The 27,818-nt window shown below is 34.5% G+C and overlaps 1 protein-coding gene across 2 annotated transcripts in view; it reads left to right on the forward strand.

Annotated features, from left to right (window-relative positions):
* Positions 1-311: 311 nt before the first annotated feature.
* LOC138708125 (xanthine dehydrogenase-like) overlaps positions 312-27,818 on the forward strand; it is a 171,890-nt gene continuing 144,383 nt past the window's right edge. Inside the window, exon 1 of one of the 2 annotated variants that reach the window (XM_069838340.1) lies at positions 312-441. In XM_069838340.1, coding sequence (XP_069694441.1) covers positions 425-441 — 17 coding nt within the window. In that variant the 5' untranslated portion in view covers positions 312-424. Of the gene's footprint in view, positions 499-27,818 lie in introns of both variants that reach the window. The other variant, XM_069838339.1, reaches the window with a different exon arrangement.

The raw sequence follows: 27,818 nt of genomic DNA on the forward strand, positions 1-27,818 counted from the left end.
GATAAAACGAGTACCACACATCGAATACAGAACGTGACAGCACAGGAAATCACATTCTGTGCAGTGCCGTGTCAATAATGTGTTTCTATCTTTACAGCCCGTCTGGCCGTAGCCTAAAGAGTAGAAGCCTAATTCGCAAATTTTAACAATTTTCCAGATCTGTTGTTGCATTCAAATAAGTTGTGTAAGTGCATTAATTTCAGCCAGAAACAGCGTCCACGACCTTGTTGAATAGCGAAGTCAAAATGCAATTTCCGCCCAAAGAGATGTACAGTACCATTGTATTGTTATGCAGGTTCTGACAGAGGTCTCGGCTCTGAGCAAGGGACGAAGAACGGTAGGTCGGTGCAGGGAGCGATAGGGGGAGAGCGCAGCCCAGACAGCTGCGTCATTCGCACGGCGGACGCTGACTGGTGCAGTCGCCATGGGGGATTTGAAGAGGTACGTGCACAGCATTGTAGTATCAGATGACATGTTGACCAATCTTCACACGGAACTGTAAGTACTGTCATACACAAGAAAATGAATTGATGAATTTAGTTTCTATATAGCATCACGAAAATAGAAATATAAAAATTGGAAATTTATCTTTTGAAGAGGTGGAAAAATGTAAATACTTGGGAGCAACAGAAACAAATACAGAGACATCATATTATTTTTACTAACATTTTTAATATTAACCTGGCTATACCTTTAGAGAACCGGAAACACCGTTTGCTATCCCCTTCCACGACTTTAGTTCGATGATACTGGAGTAAAATACAAACAAATCACTTTACTAGGTATAGGAGGGTAGAAAAGTAGATCATCCATTTACGTAAACTAAGAAATATCGCGATTTTGAATTCGATAATTTTCATTAGGTTTTTGTTTAATCAAAATACAGTACTGTATTAACAATAAGTGTTTTTACTCACGAACTGAGCTATCCATTCAGACATATTCATTATGCAGTGTATATTATAGTGTCTGCAGCACATTAGCGTACGATATAGAGAATGAAGTTAAATTGAAAAATAATCATAATATGCATATTTAAACACATTTTTGAAAATGGTCGCCGTTCATTTAGATACAGGCTTCAGTTCTTTTGTGCATATTATCGCACTATAGACTATTGCATCTAATTCCAATTACCAGTTTCGTCCTTCGTACTAGTAACTCATGTGAAATAATTCTGTACCTACTCTATAAAAGAGTACCTTACGTACTGTAAATTCAATCTTCACTTATGCCCTACCCGCACAGATAAAATTACTCAGACATGCTATCTACTGTCCGTCCATGTGGTTATGCCGCAGGATCGTAGAAAGGGGGAAAATCACGTGACAGTTAATTACTCAACGAGGCCCCTTTATTTAAGTTATTTTAAACAGTTGTATAATATTACGTAAACGTCCAATTCCTAACAGAAATTAATGTTTTCAGAAAAGAGCTAAGACAGCCCAGCTCTTACAGAGGGGCGAGCAGAAGCAGGTGCGGGAAATCGGGATGCGACGTAGGCAAACGGACAGTACCTGTGCGAAAATATGATTCAATATTGAAAGGTCTTTCGTCGCTGGAAAACGCGAACATATTTCTGGAACGTACTATACTCACTAACTCAGTAGTGTTTACATGAGGCTTTGGTTCTGTATGGAGGAAGTTGGAACTTCATTAGTGGAAGTGGTGGGAGTGAAGTAAATTAAAAAACTCAGGTACAATAAAAATTGAAGTAAAAATAAAATGATGTCCCTGTATAAATGATACTCGGGAGGAAATTAAACACAAAATAAATATGGGAAATGCCTGTTATTATTCGGTTGAGAAGCTTTTATCATCCAGTCTGCTGTCAAAAACTCTGAAAGTTAGAATGAATTATAAAACAGTTATATTACCAGTTGTTCTTTATGGTTGTGAAACTTGGACTCTCACTTTGAGAGAGGAACATAGGTTAAGGGTGTTTGAGAATAAGGTGCTTAGGAAAATGTTTGGGGCTCAAATTCAAATTCAAATTTATTCACAATTTACATTTGAAATGAATACATATGAATAGATACCCGAAATGAGCATATGCTCGTGCTCGGGTACAGTCCAGTAGTCTACATAAATTTGTACAGAGATCAATAATAATGTTGATGATAGAAATAATAGTAACAATAATAATAACAACAACAATAATAATAATAATAATAATAATAATAATAATAATAATAGAATAACTGTGACGAAGTTGATACAAAGATAGTAATACAAATTAATTCATTAATAATAATAATAATAATAATAATAATAATAATAATAATAATAATAATAGAATAACCGTGACGAAGATGATACAAAGATAGTAATACAAATTAATTCATTAATAATAATAATAATAATAATAATAATAATAATAATAGAATAACTGTGACGACGATACAAAAATAGTAATACAAATTAATTCATTAATAATAATAATAATAATAATAATAATAATAATAATAATAATAATAATAATAATAATAATAATAATAGAATAACCGTGACGAAGATGATACAAAGATAGTAATACAAATTAATTCATTAATAATAATAGTAATAAAACAAAATATTTACAATAATAAAATAAATATTAAGACGGATAAAATAAAATATAACACCAGGGATGAAGTTACAGGAGAATGGAGAAAGTCACACAACACACAACTGCACGCATTGTATTCTTCACCTGACATAATTAGGAACATTAAATCCAGACGTTTGAGATGGGCAGGGCATGTAGCACGTATGGTCGAATACAGAAATTCATATAGAGTGTTAGTTGGGATGCCGGAGGGAAAAAGACCTATGGGGAGGCCGAGACGTAGAAGGGAAGATAATATTAAAATGGATTTGAGGGGGGTGGGATATGATGATAGAGACTGGATTAATCTTGCTCAGGATAGGGACCACTGGCGGGCTTATGTGAGGGCGGCAATGAACCTCCGGGTTCCTTAAAAGCCAGTAAGTAAGTAAGTAAGTAAGTATAGCATCACGAATATGTGGGCCTGTGGATGAGACATGTCACAATTTTGCTGAAAAATTGAAGATTTTTTTTGTGAAACAATTAGGATGGGAGGTAAACTGTTCGCTAATGTAATTTTTATTATAATTCAGCAGTTTTTCCCTTAGAATCTACAGATACTTCTGAAATAAAAATACATGCTTATTATACAATTCTGTACATCATAAGCAATTTCAATGTTTTTGAAAACCTAATAGTTATTAATTTTAATTATGGAAATTCTTGAAATATTTTCTTCAGCCGGACAGCGTTTGCATAACTCAAAAAGTACTAAAGGCGACACGCTACTGAGTTTTTAATGCCTACAATTTTCATCATCTTAAAAATTACACATCAAGTTATGCAGTGTTGTTATACATTGTTAAAAATACATGTGTACAATTTTTCTCGGATTTTTATTCTAGAAAATATATATGTCCAAAAAATGTATTTAACAATAATTATATTTATAGTAAACATTTATCTGGGCCTCACCTAAAAATAATATATTTAACACCTTACTTAAAAATGGCTTTTAAAGAATCCAGAGGGTAATTGCCGCCCTCACATAAGGCCTCCATCGGTCAATATCCAGAGAAAAATTAATCTAGTCCCTACCATCATATTCCAAATCCCTCAGATCCATTTTAATATTATCCTCCCAACTACCCCTCGATCCCAGGTCGATGGTATTTAAGTGTGCTTAAATGCAAGAGGCTCATGTCAGTAGATTTACTTGTCATGTAAAAGAACACCTGCGGTACAAAATTCCAGCACACCGGCGACGCTGATATAACCTCGGCAGTTGCAAGCGTCGTTAAATAAAACATAATTTAATTTAATTCCACGCCTACACCTCCTTAAGGTATTTTTCTCTAAGGTTTCCCAACTAACACTCTATACGAATTTCTGGATTCACCCGTACGTTCTACATGCCCTGGCCATCTCAAAAGTCTAGATTTAATGTTCCTGATATATATTAGGTGAAGAATACAATGCGTGCAGTTCTACATTGTGTAAATTTCTGCAGCACCTTCTCCTGTAACTTCACTCCTCTTAGCCTGAAATATTTTCCTAAGCACGTTATTCTCGAACATAGTTAACCCCTGTTCCTCTCTCAAAGTGAGAGTCCAAATTTCACAGCCATACAGAACAACCGGTAATGTAACTGTTTTATAAATTCTAACTTTCAGATTTTTTGACAGCGGACTAGATGATAAAAGTTTCGGAACCGAATAAGAGCAGATATTTCCCATATTTATTCTGCGTTTAATTTCCTCTCGAGTGTCATTCATATTTGTTACTGTTGCTCCAAGATATTTGAATTTTTCCACCTCTTCAAAGGATAAATTTCCAATTTTTATATTTGCATTTCGTACTAAGTTCTGGTCACAAGACATCATCATATACTTTGTTTCTTCAGGATTTACTTAAAATCTATCTCCTTACATGTTTCAAGTAAAATTTCTCCTTTTTTTCTAATCGCTTGTGGATTTTACTCTAACATATTCAAGTCATCCGCATAAAAAAGGAGCTGATGTAACTCGTAACCATTTCAATTTCAAACCCTCTCCGTTTTTTTGGACTTTCCTAATGGCATATTCTAGAGCAAAGTTAAAAAGTAAAAGTGATATGCATATTCTTGCCTTAGCCCGCAGTGAATTGGAAAAGCGTCAGTCAGAATCTGCCCTATATGGACTCTGCTGTATGTTTCAACGAGACAGATTTTAATTAATCGAACCAGCTTCTTGGGAATACCAAATTCAATAAGAATATTATATAAAACTTCTCATTTAACCGAATCATATGTCAGTATACTTCAATAGTAAAGAAACACTTAATTTTTTATTTTCAACTTCACTGCCCAACATAAAGAATTACGGCTATCTTAATAATAGTCGTATGTGTAAATAAAGACAGTATTTCATGCACTAGGTGTAGTCACTCAGAAAATATCTTATTTCTATTAAGTTAAAATGTAAAAGCTGATTTGTGGTAATATCACTTTAATGCCCACGTGCATCAACGTCGGTTAGTGTAACCACCAGTTGAAATTGTCACCTAACCTCTGGTTAAGCATTTTTACAGTGGATCGACCTCGGTTACGACTTAAATAGGAGGTTAACCACAGTAATCTATAACCGGCCATTTTCGAGCGGTTAAAGGAGATAACCAGTGATTAGTAGAGCAAGTAAAGCAACATGGCGGCCAGAGCCACAGATGTTTACTTCGAAGACGATTATTATTGTACAGTACTTGAATTACTTGGATAGAGCGTGGGCGTGAAGTTTCTTTAGTGGAAAGAGAGAATCTTTACGAGGAATTAGGTGACAGAAAATTTCAGGAGGGATTTTGTTTATCAAAATCTACAAATGGCTCACTTGCAATAACTCAAAAACAGTCATATGTCTTCTGTTGATCAGCTCCTTACGTTAAGATTCTATGTAACTGTTATTTTCTGTATTTTAAGAGGGAATACTTGAATATCTCTTTCTCTGTCACTGGCTGAACAAAGAGAGGTTATGGATGGATCTTAGGATAATGAACAGTAACCTGGTGTAAATTGGATCTTGGGTCGTACACACATTTCTACTAATCTTCTGCATCCTTTTCCTTTATGGATATTCCTTCTTTATTATATAATATATTTAAATATATGTTAAGTAAGTCTATCGATACTTAACCTCACATTGGGATATAATCATTTTTGCATTCAATTTTCTATTTTGTACGATTTTAACCTAACAGCAATGAAAAACAAAGAAATGCAACTCGCAAATATAACAGCGCCCAAAGGCAAACAAATGCAACGCGAAAATGTAGGACATGTTCACTTCGATGTAGAACGGAGTGAGCGCAGTCGTTTTTAGATGTTGACTATTATCTTTGCTGTGGTATGAATGCTTTCCTTTAGTCATTTTGTGGAAACAGTGTACCATCATAGACTTTGCTCTGGTTAAATGAAGTGTCAGCTAACTATGTTTAAGTAATCGGTGATTATGAATGGTGCACAGAAATTACATTTTAACCACGGTTACTGTTTAACCGTCGTTTCGTAATCTATGATTACTGCGTTTTTAACCGATGTTTATGCACTTCGCCATAAAGTATATAATCCATTCTGTGTACCGTAACCACTTATAAGGGATGAACGGAATTTCTAACATAGAATAAAGAAATCGCGATGTAATCTTCACTACATTATTCCTAAAAAAAATCGTAGAGTCGCACATATTTAAAAAATATAGAGAAAATGAGCACACATGGCCAAAATTCTGTAACGCGTCCCCTTGAGATATTTTAATTAAAGTTTGTATGCTATAAAATTGTAGTTACCCCATGTAAAAGACATACTCTAAAATATTTAATGTAGAATGTATAATTTATTTAAAAAAATAATATAGATTTCATACTACGTTTAAAAAAAACGATCAATATTATTTCAAATAAACTACGAGTATATATTCTAATTAAAGATTTTAGAGTGTGTTGCTCACACGAGAGAAGTATACACGCATGCAAAGTTTCATTAAATTATTATCAAGTACTTTTTAATTACCATGCAAATGCTGTCCGGCTGAACAAAATACCCCAAAAATGTTCATAATTGAGCCGTTCAGAGCAAAAGTGGTGTAAGTCAAGAATGGGTAATGATTGTTAAAGTAAACATTCTGTAAAATACAGCGCAAAGTAGCAATTAATATTTAATTTATTTAAGGTGTTAGGTACAGCTTACAGCAGTAAAAGATTAGAAATATTCAACTTTTTTTCCTCCATTACTGTATCTTTTGAACAAAAATGAAAATTAGTATGTGTAAAACACTGTCCTTCTGCTATACGAAAAAAATATTTTTACGACTTAAAAAAATTGTTTATATACTTTTTTTCAAAATTCAAAATGGTGTGCAGTGATGAAGCGTTTCTCTCATAACTCAAAAACTATCAAACATTCTGTGATGAAATTTTTTGTGTATATTTATGCATGTCATATCTACAATATGATGCAAAATCACTTCTCTACCTTTGATAGTTTGTCTAATAAAAAATAAATTCTTTTTAAAAATGGTCAAATATCAGTATTTTCTTGTAACACAAAATAAAAAAAAATATTATTTATTAAGGAATGTAGTTGAAAGAGCTTGATATTGTAAACATGAGTTTCAGCAATAAAATAAAAAGAGAGAACACGAAAAACATAATGCGTTTATGAGTTATGAGGGAAACGCTTCAGCACTGCACAGTGAACAGCCACTAGCCTATTTTTAATTTAAAAAAATATATATAAATAATTTTTTAAAGCGTAAAAATATGTTTTTCATATAGCAGGACAGTGCTTTACACATACCAGTTTTCATTATTGTACAAGATACTGTAATGGAGGGAAAAAATGTTGAGTGTTTCCAAAAATATTACTGCTGTAAGCTGTACCTAACCCCTTAAACTATTAATAGTCAGTGGATAGCAAGAAGGACATATTAACTGCTACTTTGCGCTATATTTTAAAGAATTTTTACTTTAAACCTCATTACCCAATTTTGACTTGCACCACTTTTGCTCTGAACGGCTCAATTAAAATATAACTATTAGGTTTCCAAAAACATCACAGTTGAAGGGTTCGGAGCGATAGTGGGCCAAGCGCCATTTATTAAAAACGGAGAAAACAAGAGTTAAAATTAAGTGATTGCCATAATTTAACGAAACATATAGCAAGTAAGCTAAAGTATGTACATTAAAATTAAATCATATGTCAATGTTCATTAAATTATATTCACTTAACTTTAACCCTTGCTTTCTCCGTTTATAATAAATGGCGCTTGGCCCACTATGGCTCTGAACCCTTCATTTATTTAGTGACATACAGATAGTGTATATTAAGCATGCCATAAACCTATGGATTCTGAGGAAGAAATGTTCAAACATCAGTGAAATTATACTAGCTGAAGTTGAACATCCCTCTTGCTACCAAGAGGGTAATAGGATTACCGCACTAATAGTTTCTTAGTACTGTTTCCATTTTTGTCCATATTTATTTTTTTAATTCCTTGCATTTGTCTGCTACATATCTACTAACATTCTGAAATAAGAATAACATAAATAATTCATCTACTTTAACAAGTAATTCGCTTTATTCATGTGGGGTGATCTTGTTATCCCTTTTGGCAGTCTGTGTCATGAAAATTTCCAGGATATTAAACTCGCTGTGTAGCTTAATTTCCTTTATGTACAAATTATTTTCTCTCGTGTTATTTATGTCGTTATAATTGTTATTTAATTATCATGACCTTTGGTTTCCAATTTTTTTTATTCCCGTGTGTTATGGTTATTCTAAAAGCGATTTTGTTAGAAATAATAATTATTATTGGACCCTTTTTTCGAGATGACCATTGTAGTATAGGTGGTGTTCGAATATTTTAAATTCAACAAACAATTAAATCTTGTTTTATTTAATTTATATATTTTTCTAAGTTTTACACATTATTTTATAATTTTATTTTATTATGAACAAACTTTTGAAGATTTCATGGTTGTATAGATTGTATTCCAAGCTTTAAATTTCAACAAATAACTGAAATGATTTCCAATTTATGTTATAGTACTGTGACATTTATAGTGTATAGCTGTGTTGTTTACTATATCCAAACTATATAGCTTTGAGAAGTTTGAATAATTTCGAGGGAAAAATTGTTCCGGAGCCGGGTATCGAACCCGGGACCTTTGGTTTAACGTACCAACGCTCTACCACTGAGCTACTCGGGAACTCTAACCGACACCGATCCAATTTTTCCCTCTATATCCACAGACCTCAAAGTGGGCTGACAACCGTCAAGCAACCAACTTCGAGTGCCCACTAACTCCGTGTGACTTAAATTGTGGCTTTCTGTTAACGAAAAGTGACGTGTATAATGCAAATCAAGATTTCAGGTATAACTCCCTGTAAAGTTGATTTGAATAATTTCGAGGGAAAAATTGTTCCGGAGCCGGGTATCGAACCCGGGACCTTTGGTTTAACGTACCAACGCTCTACCACTGAGCTACTCGGGAACTCTAACCGACACCGATCCAATTTTTCCCTCTATATCCACAGACCTCAAAGTGGGCTGACAACCGTCAAGCAACCAACTTCGAGTGCACACTAACTCCGTGTGACTTAAATTGTGGCTTTCTGTTAACGAACAGTGACGTTTGAGAAGTTTGTTTTCAAATAAAAGTGAGGCAATTTTAAATTTACTGTATACCCGTGTGTTATCTCAGTATGACCAGTAACAAATCTAAAGTTTTTTTTATATACATTTCAACAATATGGAACGGAACATTTTAACCACTCTGTATTTTTTAAAATAGGACGATTATTTCATATTTTTACATTTTCTTGAGATCTACAGTCAATAATACATATATTGTTAAATATTACAAATTCTTAACAAAGATTTGTATATGATTTTCATTGGGGTAATTATATTACCCCCTTGGTATTATTAAGTTGTAATAAACCTTGGTAGCAGTGGGGTTAACAAAATATAATATTAAGCCCGCCTGATTCTTAAATAATAACGAATTATGAGTTTACATTCCCATATTTGAAGCTTGCAGAAATAAATGTTGCAAGTTAAAATACACGAAAATTTATTTAACAATTTATGCTACAAATTCAAGTAAAACTCTCCATTTAAGAAATAAAACAAGAGTGGCATAGAGGTTGTATTTCTTGGCAGGTTTTCTTCGGTACACTTTAAACGCATCAATTATCATATGTAGTTTACAGCAACATAATACATTTTCTGCACGATAGTGTTTTCTGTTGTACTAACTAGTTCGATTAATTAAAATGTGTCTCAGTGAAACTTACAGCAGAGTCCGTATATGCCAGTCTCTATCTGATGCTTTTCCAATTCACTGCGGGCTAAAGCAAGAAGATGTACTATCACCTTTACTTTTTAATTTCGCTCTACAATATGACATTAGGAAAGTTCAGGATAACAGACAGGGTTTGGAATTGAACGGGTTACATCAGCTTCTTGTCTATGCGGATGACGTGAATATGTTAGGAGAAAATCCACAAACGATTAGGGAAAACACGGAAATTTTACTTGAAGCAAGTAAAGCGATAGGTTTGGAAGTAAATCCTGAAAAGACAAAGTACATGATTATTTCTCGTGACCAGAATAGTGTACGAAATGGAAATATAAAAATTGGAGATTCATCCTTAGAAGAGGTGGAAAATTTTAAATATAGTGGATCAACAGTAACAAATATAAATGGCACTCGAGAGGAAATTAAAAGCAGAATAAATATGGGAAATGCCTGTTATTATTCAATTGGGAAGCTTTTGTCATCTAGTCTGCTGTAAAAAAATCTGAAAGAATTTACAAAACAGTTATACTACCAGTTGTTCTGTATCGTTGTAAAACTTGAACTTTCACTTTGAGAGGGGAACAGAGATTAAGGGTGTTTGAGAATAAAGTTCTTAGGAAAATATTTGGAGCTAAGAGGGATGAAGTTACAGGAGAATGGAGAAAGTTACACAACGCAGAACTGCACGCATTGTATTCTTCACCTGACATAATTAGGAACATTAAATCCAGACATTTGAGATGCACAGGGCATGTAGCTATTATGGGTGAATCCAGAAATGCATATAGAGTGTTAGTTGGGAGACCGGAGGGGAAAAAGACATTTGGGGAGGCCGAGACGTAGATGGGAGGATAATATTAAAATGGATTTGAGGGAGGTGGCATATGATCATAGAGATTGGATTAATCTTGCACAGGATAGAGACCGATGGTGGGCTTATTTGAGGGCGACAATGAACCTGGGTTCCTTAAAAGCCATTTGTAAGTAAGTAAGTAAGTAAGTACCGTAAGTTACTAGGTCTTGCAATGTTCGAACACGAGAGAGGCAACCAAGACATTACAAACTTCGTCTTATTTCATATGAAGAACTAATCGGATTATCTGTCCGTAAATCCATAAACAGTTAAAAGATAAAGGGGTGGAAGTGAAGGACAGCGAATATTTTTATAACAAGGTGGAATAAACACAACAGGACTCCTCCAGATAGAATATTAAGAATATCGAACTTCGCTATATCCGACAAACTTGAACCGAATATAGCGTCTGTAATGCATAACGCTATCGCTATTTTTGACAGGTTTTGTAAGTTAGATTTACAACTGCTTGCTAGAGAAACAGATTATTCTTCAGACTCCTAACAGCACACGTGCCAGGTGTTGTGATAGGACATAGCAGTGCCAATGAATTATATTAGCTAATTTTCCATAACTTTTCAGTCTTCATATTCACAGACATGTCAGGATCATCGCTTTCAATCATTTTAGCTGCTATGATATATCGGATGTATTTTAACACAAATTTTTGCTAATCATTTTATCAAAATAGTACTCCTTTGAGTGTACAATAGTTACATTGAATATAATGGCGAAACATCAATAAACTCCAATGGAGGAGCATCGTTTCAAATCGTATTAAGTCCACTGGTGGACAAAATTGAGTTTGATACGTTTTCGTATAGTTTCGGATGCGGTCTTTCACGCTGTGAACTCTGTATCAAATCGTGTTCGCTAACAGTGTAAATGACTGCTTAAAACTAGCGGTTGTTTCAAATCGTATTCAGTCCTTTATAGTGTCTGTTTCATATTGTATTACGTCCAATAACCATGTTATAGAATTGGTATAAATGAAATTAATTAATTACTTTCTTATGTTAGCTAAATGTACTTACAATCTGGCCCACTTTTCTCGACAATGCTACATATTCAATACGGACAACACAGTCTTTTTCTCGTGAGCTGTGTGTAATGGAAGTTGTTTCCAGTTTGGAACAAGAAACTGTTGTAGGTTGTAGTTCAGGACGACGCCGAAAGAAGTAAAAGCAAGCAAACCATGCATATAAACTGAAATCTGAGGCAAGGTACGTAAAGAATAGATTTTAATGAAGAATGCAGGGATTATGAGACCCACTGCAAACATTTATCTCACCCAGGCAATATTTTAATGAATGTAGAAATCCTATAATTTTAATTTAATTTAATACAATACTAAGTCAACATTCAAATCTTCAGGTCTTCACCTCATTCTTACGTATCAGGCAGGGTATTAACCAATTCATAGGCATGGGGTTGATGTCGGAGAAGGGAAATGGGCTGAAATCTACTCTCGAATTTTTTAAATCTAAAATTACTGTTTCATTTCTTTCTATGACCTATAGTAACTTATGGCATAAAGGAATAGTTAAAAAAAGGCTGCTTATTTCAATTGTGTGAAGCTTTAGATTTCTTTGGTAACATTATCGATGCAGTTACTATGGTAACTGGCAATGAGGATGATGGTAGTATGGCTACTTGTGGCTGCTTAGAAGAAGAAGAATGATTCGAAAAAATGTGAAAAATTATCAAACACCATGAATTCAGCCGGATGGATGTTATGAACACCCTGTAGGTCTACATAAAATTTGTTTAATGCATATATTTATTTTTTATTAATAAAATAATGTTTTATTTAATAATAAAAATAATAATGGTTTTTATGCATTTATTTATATCGTTAAAAACATTTGACAGCAGGAAGAAGTTATGAACACTCTGTATATCAAAATGTTTATTGTGAAAATTGTAATTTTATATTAACAAATAATATTATTCTTTAATAAAAACAATAGTGATTGGTTATTTTATGTATTTGCCTCATTAAGAATTTTTAATTACGAACATCTGTACAATTATTGGTTCAAAACGTATTATGTCCAACACATTTTCCTTCAATTTTAAGAACACAATTGAAATGTGATTTCATTTTTTCAAGTTCCTTGAAGTACGCCTAAAGCATAATAACTCCACCTTTTTCATTTTGTGAAAAATTACCCGGATTTTCGTTATTCCTGTAAAATTTTGTTTTTTGGATATAATACGATTTTAAACGAAGCTCCTCAGTTACTTAGTTACCTAAGGTGCTATTCATAGACATTCCGCTAGCCCGCACTATAAGCGTGCTGAACTAGCCCCGGCTATTGACTGGTTACTTGTACGGGATTCATATCATATCGCTAACACTGGTTTATGAATACGAAAAACGTTAGTTCGCCGATCATCCACCGGAAGCCCGCGCTAGGAATGTCTATGAATAGGGCCCCTACTGACTAGAGATGAACAAAACTAACTGCCGCTCTCGCTCGCTGTGTTCGCTGCATTTGCCTTTCGAGTCTCGCTCGTCTTTCTCGCTGCACTTCGAGTCTCGCTCGTCATTCTCGAAATAGCATTTGGTCGGCGTGGAAAGATTTCGTAACTTTGAATAACATACATCATTGAAATAAATAACATAACTATTTAAATGAGACAAAAAGACAAAACAGAATAGTATCTTAGTTATCAAAATGTTCTGGTTCTATTATATTATATAAATAAAAAAAATTCTCAAATAAATTTGCATTTCTAAGAAACATAAAACATGACATTAATATCTTTTTACTTGAGATTGCACACTTGAACTTAAACGTATGAAAAGAAAATTCCTAGCCTTTTAATAAGGGCCTAGTAGCGTAGTTAAAGAAAGACTGGGGAACGGGTTATTATACACTGAAAGGTAGAGAAGTTTCAAATAGCCTGCTTGATTGTTTATACATATATAACAGTTGCCATAGTAGATAAAAGTGCAGTCAGGTATAAACAACTGCTGACTTCGGGACGTCGGGACTTGATCACAATATCGAGTCTCGGAAGACTCACAACCAGTCTTTACGTCAAGGACGCGACGACGTAATACAAAATTGTCTTGCGGGTTTTCGGCTTTGCGGGCGCTGTTAGTCTCGTTTTCTCGAACACTGTTCATCTCTACTACTGACTTACAATGAAACAATATAAAAAGCCTTTGAAAAATAAATTTATTTCGTATTTTCAATATAAAAATGTCGTAAAAGTGAAACAGTATTTGAAATTCTAAAAGCATGATCGCGCAAAGAAAATAGTATACAAGAGTCTACACATGTGTTAAGTGCGAAACACAACCTTAGAAATAGGAAAGACTAGACTTCGTCTCGTATTTTCTAACTTCTTCTCGATTCTCTAGTATGTTATTTTGAGTGCCTATTGTATCAACACCTTACAGAAAATTTAATAATATTTTTTTCATATAATGTTCAATATTTGCTGAGCAAACTTTAGAAGAATTCTGAAATTGAAATTTCAGTGTTTATTTAGATGAAAATATGAAGAGACGATATCTCGCTTTAATTTAAAAGCAGCAATTATTTGTAAATTGGAATGTCAATGGTTGACGGAACAGTGTGTGAGCTCCAAGATTTTTGACTATCTGTCTCACTCTGGTGTACGTTTTCTCACAAAAGAAACCAGAGGAGAAAACAATCTGCTAAAACACACGAAGAAAGACAGCATCATTCAGCAAGTACCTGTAGTAAAAAGTAACAGTTTCCCTAGAGTTGGGTTGGGTTATATTACGACGCTGTATCAACATCTAGGTTATTTAGCGTCTGAATGAAATGAAGGGGATAATGCCGATGAAATGAGTCCGAGGTCCAGCACTGAAAGTTACCCAGCATTTGCTCTTGTTGGATTGAGGGAAAACCCCGGAAAAAACCTCAACCAGGTAACTTGCCCCGACCGGGATTCGAACCCGGGCCACCTGGTTTCGCGGCCAGACGCGCTGACCGTTACTTCACAGGTGTAGACAACAGTTTTTCATAGACCTGTACCGATTAGCGGCGATTCTTGTCAAATGTTTTTGGGGTTTTGCCCCAAGGTTTAGTAATTTACAATCATTTTCAGTCGGAGTTCGAATTCTGCACCTCCTGGGCTGTTGAATAGCATCCACGCAGGGACCCAGACTGTCCGGAGAAGTTCACATGAATTTGTAGTGTTAAGATAATCAAAACGTTTAGTCCGACATTGATTTTTTTACTTAAGAAATACACAGGAAAAATGGAAGCATAATACATTACTTGGAATTGATTATTTTGCTCACATATTAATTTTCCAATGAAGTGAAATATTCCATTGAATTTAACCAATTAGATATGTATCTACCAGTGCTAGATTGTTGATGTAATATTTTCACTTTATTTCTCTCGCTAATGATTCGAAATTTACTTGAAGCAAGTAAAGAGATAGGTATGGAAGTAAATCCCGAAAAGACAAAGTATATGATTATGTCTCGTGACGAGAATATTGTACGAAATGTAAATATAAAAATTGGAAATTGATCTTTTGTAGAGGTCGAAAAATTCAAATACCTGGGAGCAACAGTAAAAAATATATAATGATACTCGGGAGGAAATTAAACACAGAATAAATATGGGAAATGCTTATTATTCGGTTGAGAAGCTTTTATCATCCAGTCTACTGTCAAAAAATCTGAAAGCTAGAATTTATAAAACAGTTATATTACCGGTTATTCTTTATGGTTGTGAAACTTGGACTCTCACTTTGAGAGAGGAACATAGGTTAAGGGTGTTTGAGAATAAGGTGCATAGGAAAATATTTGGGGCTAAGAGGGATGAAGTTACAGGAGAATGGAGAAAGTTACACAACACAGAACTGCACGCATTGTATTCTTCACCTAACATAATTAGTAACATTAAATCCAGACGTTTGAGATGGGCAGGGCATGTAGCACGTATGGGCGAATCCAGAAATGCATATAGAGTGTTAGTTGGGAGGCCGGAGGGAAAAAATGCCTTTGGGGAGGCCGAGAAATAGATGGGAGGATAATATTACAATTGATTTGAGGGAGGTGGGATATAATGATAGAGACTGGATTAAACTTGCTCAAAATAGGGACTAAAGGCGGGCTTATGTGAGGACGGCAATGAACCTCTGGGTTCCTTGAAACCAGTAAGTAAGTAAGTTATATGAAACATATTACACCGTATTTTGGAAAAGCCATTGATTTAATTCCCAATTGCTAAGTTATTTTAAGACAGCAGAGTATTATGACAACAAATTATTGAAAGAATTTTAGTATTGTCCTTAAAATGTGTAGAAATTTGATCCGAACACATGTAACTCTTCGTTCTGCAAATGAATTTTACAATGTTATATTGGTTCGGGTCAGATTTTTGTACATTTAAAGGGAAAAACTGAAATTATTTCAATAATTTACTAACATAATGCATTGCTCTCTTAAAGTGACCGATCATATTTGGAATCAAATCAATGGCTTTCCCAAAACACTATGAAATATTTCATATAAAACAATTTTTATCTCGAAAAGGAAGCAAGAACGAGCAAAACTGTATTAATTTTTTTTGTTGAATATCTTAAAGAATAACTTGCTCAAATTAATGACATTACTCAGGGTTGTCTGTATGTGTATATGTAATATGTACTAGAGTCCTGCATAACCGGTTAGAAAAGACAGATTGCTATTGAACGCCTGGCGCTATAGACAGTAAGCGAAGCTCTTCCGTCTCGCGGAGTAGTCCAATGTTCGGTTTAACGAATGTCCGAGTCTCACTCGGTTGGACGGCTCTGGATCATGAAAGACGGATAATACAGACGTGGACAAATTATTAGCAAAATTGAAGATTTTTATTATATATTTTTAGAAAATATGATTCATCAATTTAGATTACAGTTGACCTTTTTGTGTATTTCCAAATAATTAGCCAAATTGAAGATTTGTATTGTATATTTTTCAAAATTTAACTCTTCAATTTGGACCACATTTGATATTTTTGCATATTTACAAATTATTAGCAAAACTGAAGGTCTTTTATTGTATATTTTTACAAAATTCGATTCTTCAATTTGGACTACAATTGGCATTTTGGATATTTCCAAACTATTAGAAAAACTGAAGATTTTTGTTTTATATTTTCACAAAATTTGGCTCTTCATTGCAGTTGACATTTTTGCTAATTTACAAATAATTAGCAAAATTGAAGATTTTTATTATATATTTTTACAAAACTTGACTCTTCAATTTAAACTACAGTTGACATTTTCGCATATTTCTGTCTACTGTAATGATGGAAATATGCAAAATTGTTAACTGTAGTCTAAATTGAAAAGTCAAATTTTGTAAACAGAATTATCATAAAAATCGTCACTTTTGTTAATAATTTGTCCACGTCTGTATTGAGCCATCCAGGAGTTCCAAGAATCGTTGCAAGGACGCGATTATCATCGTGTACCTTTTAAATAATATTTCCTCCCTCCTCATTGATTGAAGCACGCGTCATGAAACTACAATCATTAGACTTGAAAGTGCTTTTATTTTTGTTAATAACTTGTTATCTCCCTAAAAACGATTTACTAGAGAAATAATAATACATCCACTTAGAATAATTAAAAGACTTAGGCTATATTAACAAATACTCTTTCAGAGGTAACCTATGTATTTTGAGTTTAAAGTATGAACGTTACAATAGTAAGTGTGTACATAATTGCTCTTCTATTTTGTAAGTAATTGTAATATATTTTATTCTTGTATTTATTTACACGTCAGATTTTATCTATGCATTATGCTTATTACCTTCGTTGTTACCGGTGTCCATTAGTTGATTTATATATTAGTTATGAAGATAAACTACCAAAGTTTCCAATCAATTATAACCTTTTTCAAGCTAACTTATTTATGGCTTTTAAGGAACCCGCGAGTTCATTGCCGCCCTCACATAAGCCCGCCATTGGTCCCTATCCTTTGCAAGATTAATCCAGTCTTTGCCATCATATCCCACTTCCCTCAAATCCATTTTAATATTATCCTCCCATATACGTCTCGGCCTTCTCAAAGGTCTTTTTCCCTCCGGTCTCCCAACTAACACTCTAGATGCATTCTGGATTCTCACATACGTGCTACATGCCATGCCCATCTCAAACGTCCGGATTTAATATTCCTAATTATGTCAGGCGAAGAATACAATGCGTGCATCTGCGTTGTGTAACTATCTCCATTCTCCTGTAACTTCATCCCTCTTAGTCCCAAAGATTTTCCTAAGAATTTAAAGCTAACACTTTTTTTAACTAGGAAAAGTGAATTTCCTTCAATTGTTACTCCATTTGTGTAGTTACAAACTGTCATCAGAGTTCCTGTATGATGAAATGCGCTTGGTATTCTATCCTCTATATCTGTGGTTCTGTCTAGCGCAATCGCTTCGAGGCTGGATATTCGAACGAATATATCCATCCTCGCCGGTTGATATGTAACCAGTCGAATATAAACCGGCTGTAAGCGCAGTTCTGAAGCATTCTGATATGTACTCTATATGCATATAAACGAGGGTCATTTCATAAGTCATGGGGACTATGTTATATCCAAAGCTCGGAACTTGGGGACTTGTGTCTTTGAACGTGGCTAAGCGACCGGACTTCAATGTCAACAAACTCCCGCTTCCAGCACAGAGGTACTGTCAGGTCTGCTATAAAAGTGGTTCCTGGCTGGAACAACATAATGATAATATTATGATAGGTTGAAACACGTAATTTTATAGCATATATATACATATATATATATATATATATATACATATATATATATATATATATATACATATATATACTGGTGGCCATAATTCTGGAAACTTTTTGTGTTTGTACTGAATTATCATAACATCTATTTTATTCACATATTATTACAATTTAAAATGTTACTCGTGACTGAAAGCATCAAACATTGTCCATTCCATTTTTAAAGAAAATACATAACTTTATAGCATAATGTGTATGAGAAAACAGATATTTACACATTAAAACTTAGAAAAATTTTCGTGTTATTTTCTCATTCACTCTGTAAAAGTTAGTACTCTGTGGGATAACATTTATTTTTAATGACAGCATCAATTCTGCGGGGCATTGAGTCCACTAGACGTTGCAGTTCTTCCTTGCTGATGATCCGAAACCAGCTGTGGATAATGGTTTCAATCAATTGAGTTTTGTTAGTGGGATTTTTTAGACACCAAACTTTTAACATTGACCACAAGTTTTCAATTAGATTAAGGTCAGGACTATTCCCAGGCAACTTTATCACCTTGATGTTTTTCTGTTGAAATCATTGCATAAACTCTTGGCAGTATGGCATGGGGCACCATCCTGTTGAAATACAAAGTCATCACAATTTGGGTGTAAGTCGAAATTGGATGGTATCAATTTCGCTTCCAGAATATATTTTATGTATTTTTCCGCATGGAAGTTCCCTTGAACAATCTGAAGTCTTCCTACTCCATTCTTGGACATGCATCCCCAGATAATGACAGCAACAGGATGTTTCATAATTGCGATGAGGCACACAGAATTCAAAGCTTCTCCATCTCGGTGACGAACGTATTTGACTCTGTCACTTCCAAATACAGAAATTCTTGTTTTATCACTCCATATCACGATCGCCCAGTTCATCGGTCCATGATTGATGATTTTTGCACCCATTTACACGATTTTCTCGTTGCCTTTTGTTGAGAAATGGTTTTTTTCTGGGTGCTCTTGCTTTCAATCCATTGTCAAATAACTTCCTTCGAACAGTCCTCGCAGGAATACCAAGTCCACTGCAGTGTGGAACTTCCTGTATCTCTTTAGAAGATTTCTTTCGATCTTTCAATGCTAATCCACAAATCTGCCTCATATCTCTTGGACTTACTTTAGGTTTCCTACCTGTCCTAGATGTTCTTTTACAAGACTTTGTGGATTTGTACCTCTGCCATACCTTGACTTGCTGGACGCCAGACACCATTACCAAGTTTTCTTGCAATTTCCTTGAATGTGTAGCCTTCTTCTCAAAGTGTGACTGCCCTACTTCTTTTAGAAGGTGTCCATTCCTTTCTTGGAGCAATTGTGATAAAATTATCAATAGAGTTTGTGGTAAAATAATCAGGTGTTAACCGAACGAAATCTTAAGTCAGACTAATAATAGAAACACACTCATAATGTCTATATTTTATGCTAAAATTGCTCAACATTGTTCCTACTGATCAACAATAATCTTAAAATCAACAATGGACCAATTTTTATTTCAGTAAATAATCAGAAATTATAATGAAATCTGAAATAAATATTTAGATCTTAAATGACAAGAACATAATTCTCCACATAGTAATGATTATTTATTGTTAAATATTAAGGATTTAATATAATACCTTTATTATAACCCCATAATTAACGAATCAGTCACGATTAACATTTTAAATTGTATAAATCTGTGAATAAATACGGATGTTATAATAGTTCAGAACAAAAACAAAAAGTTTCCAGAATTATGGCCACCAGTGTATATAAACATGCAAAATACATCAAATTTACAGTTCTGCTCTGTACATTTTATTAGTGTATGACTACATACATTCGAAGATTTTCGAACCCATAAATTCTTCGTCTGTTAGTTAAACATGATTTGAAACGAAGAACACTTATTTCCACGTCACATGAAGTGACGGGAGCAAACTTTAATTTTTTTTATTTTATTTATTTTAACTAGCTACCTAGTGAGTACAAATTGCATTTATAAAATAAAAATGTTTCTAGCCACTACCGTAAGAGTCAGGCTCGTGTACGGTGTGTACTTAGTGAATAATATAACATAAAATTTACAAGGACAGTTTACTAAATACAGTAAGTAACTTAATTCAAACCAATAAATACAACACAAGAGCAAGAATAAAGAAAAAAGAGAAAACGAGAGAAAAATACACATTTAATATAAATTGACAATCCGACAGAAGCCAGTGATATTCAATAAAAACATGAATATAGTCGATAGAAATAAAAGGTAAAAAAAATACATTTGTTAATATTATATTATATCGTGGATAATTTTACCAATTTATTTTTTAAAAGCTTCAATTTTAAAAAATTTCAAATTTTGAAAATGGTTTGTAATTGTATTATAAAGTCTTAGGCCGAAATAAAGTATTGAATGTTTTCACTGTCACTGTTTCCTGTTCGATTTTCAGTAGTTGCTAGCTGATCTCGTATCTGAGAAAGATAAGTATCCTAAATTTGTCTCGAAAATAGTTTTCAATTTCTATGTCACTACTAGGGAAGGTTCCACTACGACTTGATCCATGGCTATGGACAAATTTTCCACCGATTTAAGGGACTGCAATGTATTTCAATGAATGCCCGTTTCCAATCTCTAATTTGTGTTTGACACAAGTTACAAAATATAAACTCTCCATTCGAAGAAAATAATCTATCTCCTCAGAATTCCTCCACGAAATTCTGTACCTAAATTTTAAGAAATATATTTTCAAACGTATACAATACCCATTCGAATAATGCGTATTTTCTTATTTTCAAACAGACCGTTTATCTCTAATTAATTATCTGAATGTCATTGGCTTCGACACGACACAGTTTCCTCGTCCATCTTCCTGTCATTCGATGTGACCACTTTCTTAGTATACACGACAGTCCCTGAGCACTTGCAGGGTGAGCTTTGTGTACGTTGTACCTGTAACCTTACTCATGCACACGACACACAAATCCCCAAGTTCCGAGCTTTGTTCATAAGTCATGGGAACTATGTTATATCTTCCGAATAACCGAAAATGTGGTTAGTTCAGTATATACATTTGAAAACCTGTTGTACACTGTACGGGATGCCACCGCGAGATTGCATCTATGTGCATTCTGGCTAGTGGACAGCACACGCAAAATTTAGTATTCTAGAGGCTGTGCTCCAAGATGAATGTAAGTAAAGTTGAACAGCGGTTATACAGGGACATCATTTTATTTTACTTCAATTTTTATTGTACCTGAGTTTTTTAATGTACTGCACTCCCACCCCTTCTAGTAATGAAGTTCAACCGTTCTCCACTCAGATCCAAGAACGCATATACAGTCAAAATAACCTTACGGTCATAGTAAACAGTACGTTCCAAAAATATGTTCGCGTTTTCCAGTGACGAAAGACCTTTCAATATTGAATCACTTTCGCACAGGTACTGTCATCCATTTGCCTACGTCGTATCCCGGTTTCCCCCACCAGCTTTTATTCGCCACCTAGTGGCTGGGCTGTCTTAGCTCTTTTCTGAGAATATTAATTTCTGTTAGGAATTGGACGTCTCGTTAAGTAATTAAAGGGGTTTTCCCTCAACCCAATACGAGCAAATGCTGGGTAACTTTCGGTGCTGGATCCCGGACTCATTTCACCGGCATTATCACCTTCATATCATTTAGGCGCTAAATAACCTAGATGTTGATACAGCGTCGTAAAATAACCCAATAAAATAAATAAAAATAAAAGTAATTAACTATCACGTGATTTCCTCCCTTTCTACATCCCTACGACATAACCACTTGGACGGACAATAGATAGTATGTCTGAGTAATTTTATCTTATCGGATCGGGCAGAAGTGAAGATTGAATTTACAGTACGTAAGATACTCTCCTAAAGAGTAGGTACAGAATTATTTCAACATGAGTTAATAGTACGAAGGACGAAACTGGTAATTGAGATTAGGTACAATAGTCTATAGTGCGATAATATGCACATTAGAACTGAAGCCTATACCGAAATGAATGGCCACCATTTAAAAAAATGTGTTTAAATATCCATATTATGATTATTTTTCAATTTAACTTCATTCTCTACATTGTATGGTAATGTGCTGTAGACAGTATAATATACACTGCATAATGAATATGTCTGAATGGATAGCTCAGTTCGTGAGTAAAAACACTCATTGTTAATACTGTACTGTATTTTGATTAAACAAAAACGTAATGAAAATTATCAAACTCAAAAGCGCAATATTTCCTAGTTTACGTAAATGGATGAACTACTTTTCTTCCCTCCTATACCTAGTAAAGTGATTTGTTTGTATATTACGCCAGTATCATCGAACTCCAGTCGTGGAAGGGGGTAGCAAACGGCGTTGATCCAGAGGTATAGGCAAGTTAATATTAAAAATGTTAGTAAAAATAAAATGATGTCCCTGTACATAAAAATTGCAGTTCTTCGTGGCAAAAATGCTCGTCAATATCAGTCTGAGCAAGGAGAAAAATTGGGTGATAGTGCGTTTCTTGTTGCACTTTTTCACGTTGGGTGGAGGCCTTCAAACTTGGACGCGTAGTGGTCTTCCCAATTCTGCTCGCACAGTGGTACACGTGACTGTTATCGAACAGTGCTTAATAACAGACAAAAGCCGTTGGACTTGGGAGCAATTATCATAAAAAACGGGTATTCCTACATCGACATTGTTCTGCATTTTAGGAGAGCATTTGTACACGCGCTAAATTCGTGCAAAGTGGGTGCCACATCAGTTAACGTAGGTGCAAAAATGGACTAGATACAAGACATGCCGTATCCATCTGGAGCGGTTCCAACGGGAATAAACAACATGTTGAATCGAATTGTTATTTTTTTCATTATCCAATTTAATAAACCCTATTTCACCCTGAGGTATATTAGGGTTATAGTTTGCATCAAAATACATATTTTATAAGCAATAAACAATAATAAAATTATAATACAAAATTGTGGTCAAGGTTACAATTCACATGAATTATGTACGAGAATGCACCTTAATGAAAGAATGGATCGCTTCATAAAGCCTCAAGGCATAACTCTATATTTATATCTAATGCTTATAGGAAGAAATATATATATATATATATATATATATATATATATATATAATATATATATAATAGTTATTAAACATGTTATTTTAGAAGCAATAAATAGCTATACTAAGAGATGGCTTAAAATGTAAGAATTAAATACATTATTTAGTAACAACAATTGACAATAATCTGTTATTACAAGAAATGGCTCAAAATTATAAATCAAATGCCTAATTAAAATAAAAATTAAAACCAATAGTACAATATTATACAAGGACATCATTTTATTTTTACTAACATTTTAAATATTAACCTGGCTATACCTTTGGGTTAATGTTTCAGAGCCAGAAACATAGTTTGCTAACCCGTTCCACGATTGAAGTTCGATGATTCTGGCGTAAAATACAAACACATCACTTTATTAAGTATAGGAGGGAAGGAAAGTAGTTCATCCATTTACGTAAACTAGGAGATATCGTAATTTTGAATTTGATAATTTTCATTAGGTTTTGTTTAATCAAAATACAGTACAGTATTAACAATAAGTGTTTTTACTCACGAACCGAGTTATCCATGCGAACGTATTCATTATGCAGTGTATATTATACTGTCTATAGCACATTAGCGTACAATATAAGAGAATGAAGTTAAATTAAAAAATAATCATAATATGGATATTTAAACACATTTTTTTTAAATGGTGGCCGTTCATTTAGATACAGGGTTCAGTTCTTTTGTGCATATTATCGCACTATAAACTAATTCCAATTACTAGTAACTCACTTTGAAATAATTCTATACCTATTATATAAAAGAGTACCTTACGTACTGTAAATTCAATCGCACAAATACCATTACTCAGACATGCTATCTACTGTCCGTCCAAGTGGTTATGTCGCAGGATCGTAGAAAGGGGGAAAATCACGTGACAGTCAATTATTTCATTTAAGTTATTTTAACAATTGCGGGTGAGGGAAATCGGGATGCGACGTAGGCAAACGGACGACAGTACCTGTGCGAAAATATGATTCAATATTGAAAGCTCTTTCGTCACTGGAAAACTCGAACATATTTCTGGAACATACTATACTCACTAACTCAATACTGTTTGTGTTTACTACGACCTTGCGACTTTGACTATATACGCTTGGTTCTGTGTGGTGAACAGTTGGAAGTTCACTAGTGGAGGGGGTGGGAGTGAAGTACATTAAAAAACTCAGGTACAATAAAAATTGAAGTAAAAATAAAATGATGTCCCTGTATTATGTGAAATTGAAGACTTACAGTTTCATTATAGTTGATTAGAACTAATATAATTTTTTTCCCCGGAATAATTTAACATTTTACAGTTTCACGAATATTCTATTCAAGAAGGACATGAAATACTTATATGATTTGAAGTTGGTAAGTATATCATCGAATTATTGCAATTGATGAAACCTGGGAATAAGTATAGGAACCTGAACTAAAGAGCCAATGTTACGTAGAGCAGCGGTAGAATGATCGCTTAAATATTCGAGCCTTGTTCAAGTTATCATTTTATTTTTTTATCGTTCGTTAGCGATATAAATAATATTCAAGTTATCAGTTGTATTACTGTATGTTATCGTTCTTTAGCGTTATAAATAATATTCAAGTTATCATTTGTATTCTGTTATCGTTCTTTAGCGATATAAATAATATCGAACTTATAATTTTTATTCTGTTATCGTACTTTAGCGATATAAGTCATATAAATTTAATGTTAGGTTTGGAACAATACAGCTGCATAATACTAGTGTTAGTTTTTTCTTCTTATATTATTACATTATGGTCTACTATCCTGTAACAGAATAAAATGAAAAGGAGTTACGAGGATTTCAACTTGAGACGTTGACATCTAAATTAGGACGTTCTTCCGACTGAGCTACGGCATTTATTTGGTACTGATGTAACGCAGGCTGGCGTCCTGTCAGCCCACTCGAGTTACGTGGATAAAAAGGGAAAAACTGAGACTGTGTCGGGTGAAGTTTCTGCGCAGCTCAGTCAGAAGAACGTTGGTGCGCTAAGCCAAAGGCCCCGGGATCGATACCCGGTCCCGGAACAATTTTTCCCTTGAATTTATTCAAGTCTGCTTTACAGGGAGCTTTACCTGAAAGCTAGATTTGCGTCAATAAGTTTGTTTTGTTTACCTCAAGAAAGGTATTTTTGTTGAGAATTAAATCTTTCTTTCCATTTGCAGCCATAATGTCATAATAAATAATGATAAAGCCATGGCATAACACATTCATGAACCTGATGTTAATTACTAAAAGTCATAAAAGAGATACGAGTAATTATATTTTCTCTCTCTCTTAAAAACAACAAAAAAAAAACATAAAGGCACAGAAAACCACAATTTAAGTCACACGGAGTTAGTGTGCACTCGAAGTTGGTTGCTTGACGGTTGTCAGCCCACTTTGAGGTCTGTGGATATAGAGGGAAAAATTGGATCGGTGTCGGTTAGAGTTCCCGGGTAGCTCAGTGGTAGAGCGTTGGTACGTTAAACCAAAGGTCCCGGGTTCGATACCAGGCTGCGGAACAATTTTTCCCTCGAAATTATTCAAATCAACTTTACAGGGAGTTATACCTGAAATCTTGATTTGCATAATACACGTCACTGTTCGTTAACAGAAAACCACAATTTAAGTCACACGGAGTTAGTGTGCACTCGAAGTTGGTTGCTTGACGGTTGTCAGCCCACTTTGAGGTCTATGGATATAGAGGGAAAAATTGGATCGAAGTCGGTTAGAGTTCCCGGGTAGCTCAGTGGTAGAGCGTTGGTACGTTAAACCAAAGGCCCCGGGTTCGATACCCGGCTCCGGAACAATTTTTCCCTCGAAATTATTCAAATAAACTTTACAGGGAGTTATACCTGAAATCTTGATTTGCATAATACACGTCACTCTTCGTTAACAGAAAACCACAATTTAAGTCACACGGAGTTAGTGTGCACTCGAATTTGGTTGCTTGACGGTTGTCAGCCCACTTTGAGGTCTGTGGATATAGAGGGAAAAATTGGATCGGCGTCGGTTAGAGTTCCCGGGTAGCTCAGTGGTAGAGCGTTGGTACGTTAAACCAAAGGTCCCGGGTTCGATACCCGGCTCCGGAACAATTTTTCCCTCGAAATTATTCAAATCAACTTTACAGGGAGTTATACCTGAAATCTTGATTTGAATAAAGGCACTAGTTTTTGTTCAAACGCACGACCTCATGAATAGCAGCCCGGAACGCTACCACTACGCGATAATAGTAACATGCATAACACTTTAATTGTAACTGTATATATCAGACCACGTGGTACAACAACATATAACATCGCCTGTCTCCGAACTGTAGCTACGATACCCGAAGGGAACTTAACTTCTAGAGAGCGGTCACTTTTTTGGCAGCTGTTCCATCTGTGTCGTACAATTCAGAGGACACGTCCAGCAGTGGTGGACAGTACCATATTCCTCCATGAAAAAGCAACAGCCCACACTACAGCTCCTGTCAGTTGCAGCGGTGGGGGTGGGAGATCTTGGAACATCCTCCATACTTGCCTGATCTCAGTTCATGCAACATTGAACTTATTCCGCAATTGAAGAAACCGCTGCGTGGGAGCTGTTTGCAAACAGGGAGAACATCTTAACGTTTCGACGAGAGGTGGTACACAGCCGATGGTGTAGGGATATCTTGTACAAAGTTTTACCGTTAGATGGCAGAAGCGTTCCATGCGGTACAACATGTTGGACTATATTATGTCATAATCCTACAGTTGATTACGTTCTCTCACTTGTTCGTTTTCTATGCGTGTTAAAATTATATTTATAGTTATTTTGTATAACCTACTATAATTCATTATAATTCAATATTTTCTTATCTCATAATTTAATTTAATTTACAATAAGTAAAGGCGTATGACTCGGTTAAGAGAGAAGTTTTATATGATATTCTTATTGAATTTGGTATGCCCAAGAAACTAGTTCGATTAATTAAAATGTGTCTCAGTGAAACGTACAGCAGAGTTCGTATAGGTCAGTTTCTGCCAGATGCGTTTCCAATTCACTGTGGGCTAAAGCGAGGAGATGCACTATTACCTTTAATTTTTAACTTTGCTCTAGAATATGCCATTAGGAAAGTCCAGGATAACAGAGAGGGTTTGAAATTGAACGGGCTACATCAGCTGCTTGTCTATGCGGATGACGTGAATATGTTAGGAGAAAATACACAAACGATTAGGGAAAACACGGAAATTTTACTTGAAGCAAGTAAAGCGATTGGTTTGG

This window comes from Periplaneta americana, chromosome 10 (genome assembly GCF_040183065.1).
Source record: "Periplaneta americana isolate PAMFEO1 chromosome 10, P.americana_PAMFEO1_priV1, whole genome shotgun sequence".
In the NCBI taxonomy this organism is placed as follows: Eukaryota; Metazoa; Arthropoda; class Insecta; order Blattodea; family Blattidae; genus Periplaneta; species Periplaneta americana.